Source organism: Theropithecus gelada, chromosome 6, assembly GCF_003255815.1.
Source record: "Theropithecus gelada isolate Dixy chromosome 6, Tgel_1.0, whole genome shotgun sequence".
NCBI lineage: Eukaryota > Metazoa > Chordata > Mammalia > Primates > Cercopithecidae > Theropithecus > Theropithecus gelada.
In genome coordinates, this window is record NC_037673.1 from 50,366,084 (window position 1) to 50,382,039 (window position 15,956).

General features: G+C 42.2%; 1 protein-coding gene across 6 annotated transcripts; it reads left to right on the forward strand.

The window, feature by feature from the left end:
- The first annotated feature begins 8,279 nt into the window (after window positions 1-8,279).
- On the forward strand, window positions 8,280-14,974 carry FST (follistatin). 6 transcript variants are annotated; one of them, XM_025389153.1, is made up of 6 exons: window positions 8,280-8,725; window positions 10,750-10,941; window positions 11,374-11,592; window positions 11,940-12,164; window positions 12,843-13,073; window positions 13,538-14,974. In XM_025389153.1, coding segments are annotated over exons 1-6 (954 nt in total). In that variant the 5' UTR covers window positions 8,280-8,640; the 3' UTR covers window positions 13,540-14,974. The 6 variants fall into 6 exon arrangements, with proteins under 6 accessions (XP_025244938.1, XP_025244936.1, XP_025244937.1 ...); XM_025389151.1 differs by having other exon boundaries at window positions 13,801-14,974; XM_025389152.1 differs by having other exon boundaries at window positions 8,462-8,725; window positions 12,846-13,073; window positions 13,801-14,974.
- Window positions 14,975-15,956: the final 982 nt, after the last annotated feature.

Here is a 15,956-nt window from a genome sequence, read left to right on the forward strand (position 1 = left end):
CTCTCCACAAGCACTGCCTTCTCCTGGGCAACCCCTCTTCAACCAAAAATCACAGCTAAAGGTCATTTCATCAAGAAGACTTTCCTTGACCCTCTTCCTCATAATTTGTTGTATAGTGCTTACTTATTTAATATCTGCCTTCTCGTTTATCCTAAAATCTCCAAGAAAGCTACACCTAGATTAGTCTTGTTTGCTTCTCTATCTTCATCGGAGAATTTGGAAAATGTAATTGACTTTTATGCTTTCATGTTTTATGTTCTTCAGCTTTAGATTTTATGAATAACAGTAGAAAAAACATTACCTTTAAAAGTATCTTAAGTTGCTTAGAATATAGGAGTAATTACAGATCTGTTTCCTTTTCTCATTAATCCTTGGGAAGCCTAAATTATAATCACTTCCTAGAAGCTGGCTGGTAAAGTACTTCTGACTCAGCCTTGCCCTATTATTTTGCAGAGGGATCTAGGAAATGGTCGATTCTACCTGGCCGAGCAGTTAAGAAAAATAGAGATGATGTATTTCATATGTCTAGCATGGAATAGGCAGTAAAACATGGTAGCTATTATTAAAGAATAAAATAATAGATATATGCATGGATTTCAGAGTTCCTCTGACCTCCTTAAAATGAATGCAACATTTTGTGTGGCTGTGTATGTGTTTGTATCTTTGTGCTATTCTGGGGAGATGGTCCATATCTTTCAATAGCTTCTCAAGAAGACTGGGAACAAGAAAAAGTTAAGAATACTGCCTAATGGTTTTATTTAGGAGATCTGGTGCTCTGGCAAAAATGAAAATGTTGACAATGTGATTGTTGTGTCATCTGGCTGGCCAAAGCAATGTTTTCTGCTAAAGCAAAAATTAGAAGTCTTGGGGCCAAAATGATCTCAACTAAATGGTTCTTCTACACTATGTTTCCATCTGCCCAGCATATGAGCCATTAACACATGTTTCCTGTTGATGATTTCCGTATCTTTATTTGCAAGGAAACTGCACTGAGACCAGTTGAAGAGAATCATTTATTTAATGTATTGAAAAACCAAATAAATGAACTTCCTGTATATACACTCATGATTTTATATTGCTAAAAAGTGACTATTTATGGGAGATTAAGCACACATTAACCAAGACTGCCTTTGAGTCATTCGTCTAGTAGTTCTCATTATATATATGTGTGTATACATATTTTTAGTCCAAAAAAAAGCAAGGCTCACCATGTGTTGAAATAATTTATTTCAACACTTAATGCATCATCTGTCCCGTATTTCCACATGTTGTGTCATCACCATTTGACCTCAACCCATTGTTAAATATTTAATAGTACTGTTGGGTAAACAATACAAAGTATTGTTTACTTTTGAAAGTGGCATTTACATGAAAAACCAAATAAGCCAATACATGCTACAAAAGGTACAAGTTTAGGCTATAGCACTAGCTCTTCTGATGGATGCAAAATGAGATATAAGGGGAAAGTAAACTACAGAGAGGATGAATGGGTCAGGAAGAGCAATAACAACAGAAAAGATGGCATAACTCTCCAATAAGGAATAAAGGCAGAAAGTAACTGCCACTCAAATGTTGGCATAATGGAAACTGCCTGTTTCTATCTCTCAGAGCTTAAACATAATAATGGATAGCTTTGAGTAGGAGTCTATTTGCATGAACATGATGAAATAATACTCAACAAAATACTAACTAATAGATAATTATTCTTAACACTCACTGAGTGTAAATCTCATGGTGATGAAAATTATTCATTTAAAGGAGTGACTATGGTCTAAAAGAAACACCAAAAGAGTGCATGCTGGAGATTTTGATGAGTCAGCACACCACTCCTGGTAAGTGTGCTCAATATACTCTTTTTGACTGACCATAGACAATCAGCTTGGGGAAGTCTGAAAACAAGTATCAGCCTGCACCAGGAAATCTCTACAACCTATTGAGGTCCTTTGAGCCACAGAGCTTAAAATGGCATATAATATCCTACTTCAACATGGTTTCAATGACAGCCAAAGTTAAGAAAAAACACACACACACACAGTTGAGAGAAGTTAAAGAAGAGTTATGTAAATGCAAAGATATGCCATGTTATTGGTTTTGAAGACTCAATATTGTTTAAAATGTCATTCTCACCAAATTGATCTACCCTAATCATAATCCCATCGAGTCTGTTTTGCAAAATCAACAGATTCTAAAAGTGATATAAGAATACAAGTAGGATATTCAAAGTGAGCTTGAAAAAAAAAGAAAAAATTTGTAGGAATTATACTAACTGTATTCATGACTTACTATAAAGTCATAGCAACCAAGATAGTGTGGTACCAGCATAGGATCAACAAATAGATCAACGGAACAGAAGAGAGAGCCCATAAGTAGACATGCACTTATTAAGCTGTTTGATTTTTTACAAAGGTACAAAGGAAAAGTGCAAAATTGATTTGTGATGAATTCCCTGTTGAGGAACAATGACTGTCTTAGCTCATGCTGCTGCTATAACAAAATATCTTAGATTTGATAATTTTATAAACAACAGAAATATATTGCTCATGATTCTGGAGGCTGGGAAGTCCGAGATCAAGGTGCCAGCAGATTCAGTGTCTGGTAAGACTCACTCTCTGATTCCAAGATGCTTCCAAGACTAACAGAAAATTCTACAAGATGATGCAATAGAATATTCAAAATCATGTTCAACTAACTTGTAAAATTTGGATTTATTGTAAACATAATTGAGGATAGCAAAGATCACCTGGTGACCATCAAGCAAGCCATCCAGAGACAAAATTCCTTATCTGAGGAATTCAGAAGTAATTCGACTTTCCTATTATCTAAACCAGGCATATGGTTCCAGGTTTCCTTCCCAAAAATTTGTAAGTAACTAGAGTTTCTAGACATCTCCAGAATGTATGCATGTTGAAACTCATTGTGCAACCCTTGCTGACATTAAGGCACCAAGGTATCTACAAACATTATTGTTTATCATGACCTGCATGGCTAATGTGGTCCAAATTACTCTTAACCTCCTGCTTTAAGGTCCATAAATACCCCTAAGGAAAAATCTGCCAAAGCACTCTCGGTCCTCTCTTGCTGAGAGGCTCTGCTGCACTTCTTCTGCAGCATTCTTTCTTTCTAATAAAACTTTCCATCTTCAAACCTACACTGTCATCAGTAAATTCTTCTTACCAACCCACAAGTTGACCACTTTTCAATGCCAGGACTTTGACATCTCGCTTGGCAACAGTATTTCACTTCTTAGGTGAATTCAGCATCAGAAATGAGACAGGATTCATGTCAAATTAAAAAGTGGGGTGACAACATGATGATCAAACAGCAATTGTATCAACTACTGATTGTAATATTAAATAGGCAAATACCTAGAAAAGAACTAATTATTAAGTGTGCATACCACTGCTACTCTATGGAAAGCTAAAATAAGGGACCAGAAAATAAAATATACCAAAGTAACTACAGCATGCTACTCACCCTCAGCCAAGGAATAATCCAGAAAGGTGGCTCTTACTTTGATTGACACGTTATTTCCAACATAAAGCAGGGGAAACTGAACAGCAAATCCTGGTTTGCCCTCCTCACACCTTCTATGCAGTTGAAAGTGTAAATGGAATCAGGGTTAAAAGTGTCAAAGGTCACACACAGATATTTTCAGTCATATCCAAATATATGAATCATTTATATTGTCAAAGTGACCTAAAATACTTTAGAATTTTCTATTAATCCAATGTAACATCCCCATCCTAAGGCATAATTTGAATTATTTACAAATATTTATTTTAATTACTTAATTATGTTCAACTGGAATATACTAATATGGCTAGTTTATGTGACTATGTGACAAGTAGCTTAGCTGACTTCTAGAAACCTGAAAATATTTCTAAAATTAAAGGGGAAAATAAAGCAATAAAAATGTTACACAGAAACAAGTAGCATCAAAAAGGAAGAGCTATCCATGATTGATTAGCTCTATATAACACCAAAGCAACACTGAAGTTCAAGTAATCCATTTTTTTCTCAGTACTATATATATATAAATATATTTTCTAATGCTTTTTTATAAAACTTAATTGACTGGTAGTTTGGATATCTTAGATAAACATTGCTTTTACGTACTCACATTTCTTAACTTTTTAGTTCTGCAATGATTCAACCAATACAGAACTATTGCCCCCAACCCCCTACTCAAATCCTTGTGCTAGTCTATGAAGTTGCATAATGCCAAAGACTATGACACATTAAGTAACTGTTTTGTACCTAGAACAAAATCTGATTTTAAAATCATTTTAGCCTGTTTTTTGAATGCTTAACTTTTGTTATTTAACAAGATTGATTATTTGCACTTGAAAACATATTCATTTTACAAAACACCTAACTTCAAAAAAAAGCTTGACATTTAATCTTAAGGCAAAAAAAAAATAGCTACTCAGTTCATGACTTTCAAATACTCCCTATATAACCTCACCCCACTACCTCCATATTCTCTTTTTAGGTACTGAAATTTAACCAGGTCAGTTTTGGTCTCAAATAACAATGTCATATGAGTTTAAATAGCTATCTAGGGAGTTAGATTGAATCATTTGCTAAACTCTAATATTTTAAATTTATAAACTTCAGAAGGTAGATAGCTTTTGAAGCTGACAAAAGACCAATCAGAAAACAGTAGTCTTTTTGTGTGCTGCCCAGAAATTCAGTTACAAAGTGGTCCTACTGTGTTTCTCATAATTTACATATTTTTTTGGCAGAGCAGAAAGGAAAAAAAATAAGAAGTCAAACTTGGAGGCATACAACAAAAATGAAAGGTGTCATTTTTAATTTTTAAATGTCCCCTTGACATTTAGATATCTACAAACCCAATATTTAACATTTAGAGGCGATATAACAGTAAAAGAAATAGCAGTTGTTTTTCTGTGATGTCACTGAACAGGTGTGGTACCATTTCATACCACAGAAATGGGATGGATCTCTTGCTGATGCCCACAGGAAGCCCATATGGAACCAGTATTGACCTGTGTCTCATTTCCTCAGTTATGATCTGAAAATAACCCTGGATACCAAGAGTCGTGGTGACTGATCTGTGCTGATTTGGAGCCGACATTCTCCCAAACAGATCAATACTATCCAAGGTGCAGCTGAAAAACAGGATGAGCTTGTATCATTAAACAAACACCAAGCTGCTTATTCAAAAGGGCAAAAGCAACACAGCACTTGTGTTTTCCACAGTGTGTTTGCCAGTGACCTCAACCCTGACCTGCAGGGTCACCTTCTCCAGGACGAGAAGTAATCCTGTGTTGGGTCAGCCTCTGGTACTGAGGGACTCCTATGACTGGTGGCATTTTTTACAATGAGAGCTACTGTGTCTGCTTTGGCTTAGCCAAGACAATTACATGATGCCAAAACAACTAGTCAATGCAGTCAATTTAGTCAAATGATTGGTCTGAGTATTTGACCTTATACAGACAAAAAATGAAATAGAAATGAAATTTTTACTTTTACCCAATCATACTGAACTTGTGAGGATACAACTTAAATTGATTTAGAAAGTTTTTGTGACATCAGTTGTTTCTATATACATAAACTATACATAAACTAAACATGTTATATGTACACATAGGAATGAACAAAATTAAAATCTAATAAGAACATGCAAGTTATATCACTATTCTCCTTGCTATATGGTTGTAAAATACGATGACATTATGAACTTTAAAACAATCTTCCCAAAGATATTGAGAAAATAAATATGGATTAAAATGTGATTCTATATTTCTCCAGGCAAGATGGCTTCATATACAACTAGGAATATAAGTAAAATTTAAATATTTTGTATAGTCCTAGGGTGGAAAGTCTACGAAAAAGACCCCAGTTTCCAGAGGCTACTGGCCAATTGAGGACCAATAAATATATTTAAACTAGAGACAAATATAAAATCATGTAATTTATGTATGATCGTTGATAGCACTGCCATAAGATCCAACCAGTTACCATTTAAGATCTTTTATGCATTTGGAATGTTTATTTTTCAACCTCGGATATACAGTTTGATACCCCTAACTTAAAAAGAAGCTGTGTCTCTTGCTGCCATTAAAAGACAGGGTGGGGGGAAAAAGTCAAGTAACAATATTTGTTAGGTTCTCTTTCCTTTAACTTTTCCCCAGGCGGGGGTGGGGGAACCTTGAAGCAGAGAAAACAAACTTTCCCTCCAGCACATCATTGTATAAGGACTATACCATTTCTCTGAATAAAGAAGAAGAAATAAATTCAGCTTTGGAACTCCGCCATTGAGTGGCGGCTCCTGCAAAGGGGACAGTTTGCTATTAATTGTTAATGTCGTCTGCCATTAGAGGGCACTAAACAACTCTACATTAATGAGTTGGAGGGAAGAGAGAAAAGGAGACTGGAAAAGAAAGAGAGGGAGAAAAGGGAGGGAGAGTACGGGTAGAGTCCGGGTAGAGGGAGGGAAGGAGAGAAGAGGGGAAGGAGTAGGGGAAAGAGACCGGAGGGAATGGCTGGGAGGACTGGAGGGAAAGGGGGAAGGGGAAAGAGACAGCGAGATAGAAACAGAGACAGAATGATTCTGGAAAGATTAAGAAGGATGTGGAGCCCCCACAGCCGTCTGAAGTGAGCAAAAAGACAGCCTCTCCCGGGCCGCCCGAGCCCCCTCCCCTCCCGTCCTCACGACGGTAATTATAAAGCGAAAAGCGGCGGCGAGGTCACCGGTTTTTACCAGCCTGCTGCACCGAATGCGCGCGGTGCAGGTGCGGCGGCCGCGGGGCTTTGTGATTCATGCCCACTTTCAAAGGGGGGCTTGGGCCCGTCTGAGAGGCACCCAAACAACTGTCTTCTAATATTAGCACGGCTGTATTTCGGGATCTATTATAGTCTGTCCAGACAGATCCCATTGTAATGGGATCTTTTATTAAAAGATTAGCACTATCTCCTGCAGTTGGTGGAAAAAAATCTGTTATCACTGAGTTATTTGCAGTTGTGGAGGGGGGAAGGTTGATGGAAGATGGGGGGTGGGAGGGCGAGAGGAGGACTGGGGGAGGGTCTGGCGGGGGGAGGGGAGTTACAGGGGGTTGATGGGGGAAGAAGGGCGGATTTGAAATTCGTAGAACAAATCCCAGTGACCTGCGAATGTCCAAGAATTTTGTCTGCATACTTCGCTGTCTGTTGGCCTTCGGGCTTCAGAAGCGAAAAGAACAAAAATTTAAAAGGCAGCTTTGGAATAAACAATATAGCATTTTCCGTGAAGTAATCGTTTTATATAAAAGGAAATATCGCCTCCTCAGTTTCATTCAGCGGTGCCAAAAATGTTATAAATGAGAGACCCGCCAACTTTCAGCGAAGAATGCCAGGCACTGTACTTAATAAAGTGAGGCTACAGAAGTTCATTATGGATGTTGCAATCTTTTTTATTCTGCGAAAAGAGAGAAGGGGGGAGAGAGAGAGAGAGAGATTGGAGCCGAGGAGACTGAGAGACAGACAGAGGCACACAGGACAGAAACTGGGGAGTCTCCAGGCCGGGGAGGAAGGAGGGGGGCCAGACCGCCTACGTCGGCGCCCCCGCTCCAGGCTCCGACTCCAGACGCCGCGAAGTGAAAGGGGAGAAAAGAAAGGGAGAGGGCGAGGCTGTGCCGGGGGTGGGGGGCGGGGGGAGACCGGGCCTGAGGTGTTAAACATTTTTGTTTGCTTCTGACTCTTCCAGACGAAGGGCCGCGTCTGGGCAGCGCTCTGCCAGGGTGGAAGGTGCCGGGGCCGGGGTTCCTAGCAACACCTCTGGGCTAGGGGTGGCCGCAAAGTCAGGCACGCACAGACGCAGACACAAAACCTCGCGGGTCCTGCGCTCAGGCTGCGGGTGCCCGGAACCGCCGCGAGGCCGACGCGCTCCGACCCGACCCGGGTCGGGATATTTGGGCAGCCTGGGGCTCTCCGGGCGTTTGCAAAGTCTCTTTGGAGCGGAGGAGAGGCAGCACGGAGACAAACTCCCGGGTTCCCCCGCTTCCCCCGCCGCCGCCTCCAGCGCCCCCACCGCGCCCTCCCTCTCACACTCGCGCGCGCACACACACTCACACACACACCCGCCACCCCGGGCGCGCCGGCGCTGCCGGCGAGCGGCGGCGAGCAGGACTTGAAGTGGGTGTTCTTCCCCACTCCCCACCCCCGACGCGTCGCCCCCAACCCCCGCCCCGGTCGCCTTCCCCCTCCCTCTCGCTCCTACGCAAATAAGAACTCGCCGATTCCCCTCCAGCCGTTTTGATTTCGGGCATCTCCGAAAGATAATTGGGAAGGGTTTCCAGAAGGTGGGAAATGTCACCTGATTCACACTGAACTTTTAAAAGCTCCCCACCCCCAAGGAGCCGCGCACACCCTCGCTCGCGGCCGCCCTCCCACAGCCCCACACACTGGGAGACCGCCCCCGCAAACCGCGGAGACCCCCGTCTAGATTTAAAGCGCGGCTGCGCCCGGCTTCTGACGTCCATTGAATCGCGCGGGCGGCCGGCGGCGAGCGCGGGGCTGCGCCAGGATCGCTGCGCCCTCCGCCGCTGGCCTCTGCGACGCGCGCCGCTCTTCCGAGCCACCCGCCGCCGCGCCGGCTCCCCGCGCCGCAGCGCTCCTCGCCCCGCGCCTGCCCCCAGGATGGTCCGCGCAAGGCACCAGCCGGGTGGGCTTTGCCTCCTGCTGCTACTGCTCTGCCAGTTCATGGAGGACCGCAGTGCCCAGGGTAAGCGAGGGGGGATGCGCTGGGGAGGCTCGGCTGAGAGCAGAGGGTCGACTTTTCTGTGGTCTCCACTTGGTCTGTTCTGAGCAACGCTGCTCTCGGAAGATGTTGGACCAACTTGGGGACTCCGGGATGGAGAGGAGTGGGAAAATTGTGGGCAATGACACTTTAGGACTGGAAACGGAGTTTGGAGCTCGGTTATCTTGAAAAAGGAAAGGGAGCGAGCTGGGGTCTTAGTAGTTAGGGTTAGATGCTCTGGCAGATCTAAAGTTCTGGCCATGATAACTTTAGATGTGATCTCCTCAGTTTGGCTCTGAAGAAGGAGGACAAGTATCAGTAGTAGCCTGGAGATTTCAGTCGACCCATTTGCAGTCTCATCTCTCTCCCTCCCACATCTTTCGGATACTTAAAAAAAAAAAGAAAAAGAAAAAAAAAAAAAGAAAGAAAGAAAAGAAAACCCTGGGGGGTTGGGGGACAGATACTGAATTTCTTTGGTGACTGGGGGACGTAGTTTCAGAAACTTTGCCCAAACTTGGAAATGTGGGTGCTGAAAATTTTCAAGGGAAGTAGCTTTCTGCCTAGTGGATGCTTCTTCCAACCCCATCCCCCATACTCGCAAAAAAAAAAAAAAAAAAAAAAAAGAAAAAAAAAGAAAAGAAAAAAGAAAAGCCAAATTATTACCCCAAAGTGCTTTGAGCACTTTGAGTTTTTTCCCCCTCTGCTTCATTCTTCTTTCTGACTCTTAGCTTTCTGTAAAACAGTGAGCAGCCCATAACTGACTTAAATTCTGAAATGGGTTAAGAGCAAATTTCTGAAGCTTGCCTTTTAAAAATAGATTTGTTTATTTTCAATTAGTCTTTGGGCAGAATGTTTAAAATAATAATAGCAGCTTGAGATCCAATGATTGTTAAAGTCTTATTGGTGATTAATGAGAAGTCTTACCGACCCAAATGCGAACATTATAAAGGGGGAAGAGGGAGAAATCACTTGCAAATATTTCTTGCTAGGTATGAGATAGGTACATATAACCGTGAAATGGTAGGAAGCCTCCTCCCCCACCCCCCTTAAGGCATTACTTTCCCTGCTTCAGCGTTAACATTTTAAGTATGTTGTAAACTGCCCTCCTGGGCACTGCCCCTCGTCGTCTGCAAGTCTCTGCGCTGGGTTGCCCGCCTTTAGGGGAGAGGCTTTGCCTGATGCCCGGACGTAGGCGCGGAGGAAAGCAGCCCTCGGAGATTTCGAAAGATCGCGGTGGCCGCGGGCGTGCTCGGGTCTGGCAGATTGCAAAACGGGCCCGTCGGGCGGGCTGCGCCTGGAGGCCGCGCGGGGTAGCTCCGGGCTGGGCCGGGTTGCTTTTTGCTTTCATTTTTCAGAAGTGCCTTTTGCTTGATCTGTTTCTCTCTCTCTCTCTTTCTTTCTTTTCTTTCTTTCTCTCTCTCTTTCTTTCCTTTCTTCCTTTCTTTCTCTTTCTTTTTTTCTCTCTTTCCTTCTCTCTCTCTCTCCGCCCCCATCTCTCTCCTCTCCTCTCCTCTCATTCTCTTACTTTCTTAACCCCTGTCACAAATAATTCCTGTACCGCCTACATGAAACCAACATGTAAAAACATACGTCGCATCCTGTTTTTGTCAGGTTCTTTAATCTGCTCTTCGAGTCTCTGCAGGTTATGAAATGGGACGAATAAAAGTAAACAGTCTAGTAAAAGTCAGTGCAAGCTGCACGTGTTGTGTCTGGGTCACTGGTAACTGACATTGATATGGCTGGGGCGCCCTGTCTTCTCCCTTTCTCCCTCCCTCCCTCTCGCCCACCTCCCATCTCTGTGATCAGGGCTTCCCCCCCCCCTTCTTTATCCACCCTTCCACCCCTTTCGATTTATTTCTTACTTTTCTCCCGCGTCTCTCTCACTTCCCCTCCTCCACGCTCACCCCCTCCCCATCCCCACCAGGTCTCCTTCGCTCGCCACCTCGCTCTCCCTGCCTTGCTACCGCTCACTGCTCACTCACCCACCTCCCCACCCCGTCTCTTCACAGCTGGGAACTGCTGGCTCCGTCAAGCGAAGAACGGCCGCTGCCAGGTCCTGTACAAGACCGAACTGAGCAAGGAGGAGTGCTGCAGCACCGGCCGTCTGAGCACCTCATGGACCGAGGAGGACGTGAATGACAACACACTCTTCAAGTGGATGATTTTCAACGGGGGAGCCCCCAACTGCATCCCCTGTAAAGGTAGGACTCCTTCTTCCCGACTTCCAGGCCCTCAGTAGAGGGCGTCTTACCCTTAGCTTCCCCACTACCTGACTGGGGTTTGGGAGTAGGAGAGCTTTGTTCGTGGGCTTCCCCTTTCTGTCCCTTGCCCTGGTAAGCCGTGCAGACTCGAATTCTGCCTGTTACAGGCTGTAGGTAAAACACCCCAGACTTCTTAGCCAAGTGTGGTGGTGAAGCCCACCAACCTGTGCCCCTTGATGAGAGAAATCTGGGTTTGGGGCACAACCCAAGGTCCGCACTCTTTCATCAACTCCCAGTCTTCTAGGAGAGAGCCTGGGGCCCCTCCAGCGCAAACTCAGGGCTGCATGATTGCGCAAGGCACCCGAAGCCCTCCTGGCTGACCTGCAGACTGCCTGGCTCTGGTTTTAATCCATGCCTGTTTCCAACTCACAGAAACGTGTGAGAACGTGGACTGTGGACCTGGGAAAAAATGCCGAATGAACAAGAAGAACAAACCCCGCTGCGTCTGCGCCCCGGATTGTTCCAACATCACCTGGAAGGGTCCAGTCTGCGGGCTGGACGGGAAAACCTACCGCAATGAATGTGCACTCCTAAAGGCAAGATGTAAAGAGCAGCCAGAACTGGAAGTCCAGTACCAAGGCAGATGTAAAAGTAGGTCCTACCCTGTTGAGCAAGACTGGATCTGTCCCCTCCTCCAGCTTTGTACCTAAAGTAGACCCTCTAGGAGACCTCTGGGGGATGGTGTAGTCCACAGTAAGAGCCTGATAATAATAATACTGAAACCAAAAAGGAGTCCTTTTCTAACTTCTAGAGACTCATTAAGAACACTGAGGGGACCAACCTAGAGTCATAGATTCTCTCTTGAAAACTACAGGGCTCCCAAAATTGCCTTTTGAAAGCTGGATGCTTCAGTGTCATGATTGCCTTGGTAACTTCAAGTGCTCGCTCCCTAAGCACTAGAAGGTACCTATTCATGTGTGTTTCCTTCTTTGTTCCAGAGACTTGTCGGGATGTTTTCTGTCCAGGCAGCTCCACATGTGTGGTGGACCAGACCAATAATGCCTACTGTGTGACCTGTAATCGGATTTGCCCAGAGCCCACTTCCTCTGAGCAATATCTCTGTGGGAATGATGGAGTCACCTACTCCAGTGCCTGCCACCTGAGAAAGGCTACCTGCCTGCTGGGCAGATCTATTGGATTAGCCTATGAGGGAAAGTGTATCAGTAGGTATTCCGGATTGAGGAAGGAAAAAGAGAAAACAGGCTAGTTCTAGTATTAAACTGTGGGGTTAACAAATAAGTAAGCCCAAGGCATCCCAAAACACCATAGGGAGAAATATGCTGCAATTTGGGGTCTGTTGTGACCACAGCATTCCTCATGGAAACCGTTGTCTTCTGGAGGCATTGACACATATATTCAAACGCCAGCAGGAAGCAAGAAACAGTATTCCATCTTAGAAAACTTAGAACTCACTCAATTTTACACATTTTTTTAAGTGCCAGACTTGCTGGAAGCGAAAAATAATTACTTAGCAGTTCCAGAAATCTGTTATCAGATTCTAGTAATTAATGGAATTCTTTCATTTGTAAAAGATCCCACTTGTGGGAAATAATAAGATACATATTTAACTCGAGAATATTGTAAAATCCTGTTCTAAAAAAAATACTATTTTAATGCACTAATGTAGTATGTAAGAAACTGCAGAGGTTTTGTGTGTGTGTATGTGTGTATGCATTTGAGTTTCAGTTTTATTATCCAGCATTTTTGCTTAATATCTCCATTACCCCCATTAGTAATAAGATATAAATTATGTTTATATTTATTGATAGAGGACTAGAGAAAGGGAGAAAAGGGGGATATGGGGAAATCAGTTTACTCATCACAGATGTATTATATCCTAGAAGCAAAGTCCTGTGAAGATATCCAGTGCACTGGTGGGAAAAAATGTTTATGGGATTTCAAGGTTGGGAGAGGCCGGTGTTCCCTCTGTGATGAGCTGTGCCCTGACAGTAAGTCGGATGAGCCTGTCTGTGCCAGTGACAATGCCACTTATGCCAGCGAGTGTGCCATGAAGGAAGCTGCCTGCTCCTCAGGTGTGCTGCTGGAAGTAAAGCACTCCGGATCTTGCAACTGTAAGTGTGATTTTTAACCTTGCTGCCATTTAAGGCTTTCCCAGGCAATCCCTAGGGAATGGACACTTACAAAGCACGCAGATCTCCCACATAAATTCATTTCTGTTCAAATTAGGAAGCTGCCAAGTATCACCAGCAATTCAGTAATCCACAGAAAAATTCTCTGCAATGTTTCTTGGCTTTTAGGATTTATCCGGTGATCATCAATGGGGTTGCCTCTAAAAATCTATTTCCAGTTGTTTTCCCCTATTTCTTGTGCTTTGGTAGTATGCTTTGCTGTTTGCTTTATTAACATTTGAATCTAAACTAACTGCTTCAAAAGTTTTTTGTTTTTTTTTTTCCAAAGACAGCTTCATATTATCATACATGGGCTGCTGCTTTTTGCAGTTGCCTCTACTAACTCTGAATTAAGGACCCAAAGCAGTTATACCTAGAACACAAGAGCGCTTTTTATCTAATTTCAGGAATCTGCCCGTAAAACCTGAGCCATTGATTCTTCAGAACTTTCTGCAGTTTTTGACTTCATAGATTATGCTTTAAATTTTTTTTTTAACTTATTGCATAACAGCAGATGCCAAAAACAAAAAAAGCATCTCACTGCAAGTCACATAAAAATGCAACGCTGTAATATGGCTGTATCAGAGGGCTTTGAAAACATACACTGAGCTGCTTCTGCGCTGTTGTTGTCCGTATTTAAACAACAGCTCCCCTGTATTCCCCCATCTAGCCATTTCGGAAGATACCGAGGAAGAGGAGGAAGATGAAGACCAGGACTACAGCTTTCCTATATCTTCTATTCTAGAGTGGTAAACTCTCTACAAGTGTTCAGTGTTGACATAGCCTTTGGGCAAAGAAAAAGAAAAAAGAAAAAAAAGAAAAATATATTGTCCATACTGTAAATAAGTGTATGCTTATTTATTTGGGGGGAAAACTATACATTAAAGGACCTTTGTCCTAAAGCTCTCTCCCAGGCCACCTTGTTACTCATTGGACACGGAGAGGCATTCATTGTGAGGTCTACTGGATGAGGCCCATAGTTGAGACTTGTAGACATTTATTTATACTGTGTCATGTTTTATAATTTATACATAAAATGTCTGGTTGACTGTATACCTTGTTTTTGAAGAAATTTATTCGTGAAAGGAAGAGCAGTTGTTATTTATTGTGAGGTCTCTTGCTTGTAAAGTAAAAGCTTTTTTTCCTTGTAAACCATTTAAGTCCATTCCTTACTATTCACTCATCTGTCTCCCTTCATTTCACTGTTAGACTCTTTTCCACTTTCAACAAACTTGCATGTCAGTTTCTGTCATGTTTATTTATTGGATTCTCTGCTGCCTGATCTGTACATACATGATCCCTCGGGTTTTGTTTACAAGGAACCTTGACTGACCAAAAGGCATTATAACTCTTACTCAAATACAAGGTACAGAGGATAAGCATCTTTGAGGAAACTCCTGCTTCAGTTCTTTTGTTATGATGAAGACATTTGTGAGAGAGGAGATGATTAGAATTAGAATTCTAGTAATGTACTTTTAATATGTTACAGATACAAAGAAATGATGTGGGTGTCAGGAGACTAAAGGATAGTGAAGGCTACACATTCAACCTTTTGTTAGGTGTTTCCTTTAAGCTAGTCAGCTGTACCTTTTAAATTAGTTCTTTTTCAACCAATGTGTCACTAAAAGTTTTATCAAAGCTTTATCGGTTCAAGTTTCTTGCTTTTCATAATACTTTTTTCGATGCAATTTTATATTTTCAAACATGGCAAGTTAAAATATAAATTCATTTAAATATATAGTTTTGTACTTTTCTACCATGTAAATGTGCAATGTATATAAAAATTATAATGTGTATTTGTAAATAAATGATGAGTGAAAAAATAAAAAATTTTAAAAAGCCAATGGTTTCAATTCCTGATGATGCAAAAGAAGTTATTTGGACTTTTGAGTAAAAATGTGTATGATACCTTTGCTGAGGAATGTAGCTATCTCTGAAATTACATGACCAGGGTAGTAGAAGCTCCAGAGTGAGGTTAGTTATAGATCACTTCACTGGAGTTTGAAAGATAAAGGGATCTGAGGTCCAGAAACCCCACTGTAAGCGTAGCATATACCTGTCACTAACCAGAGAAGGAACAGACTGTAGATGTGGGTTCTTTCCTGCAATATACCAAAGCTAATATTTCCTCTTTAAAAGCACCATCATTTTAGCTGTCCTTGTTGCAAGCTCATCACCATAGCCAGGGACACCCTTTATCTTACTTTCCTATAAATACAGTGCAGTTTCAGTCTTCTAAAACACAACACACATCACAAGGAAAGGTGACAACAGACATAATATTTGACAAGCACATTCTAGAAATCAGAATATCAGCTACAGAAGTAGGCATTACAGTGTTGGAATGCTAGGGACTTGATGAGGTGGGAATGGGGTGGAGGTGAATTTCCACGATGATACCCATGGTTTATGGGGATCAAATAATGTCATTCATTGTAAGAGAAAATGTATCAATATTTCACAGTTTAGACACTATTAGAGCTTCAGAATGGTGTTTAGGACATCAGTCAACGGTCCCTGTAATACATGCGAATACATAACTAGATCATAAGTGTAAGTTTCCAATTCATTGTGTGCTACATATTCAAAGCCTAAATATATTAAAAATATCAAAGAAGTACAAGATGCAAGCCTCAGACTGGCATTTGGGCCATCATTCAGTAGTACCTATAATATGTTGTAATGCATAAGAATACATAACTAGATCATCAACACAAGTTTCCAATTCAATTCCAATTCCAATTATGTACTTACATATTCAAAGCCGAATTATATTAAAAATATCAGAAATTTAAGATGTAAAGTATCAGGACTATGGGAGGGAAA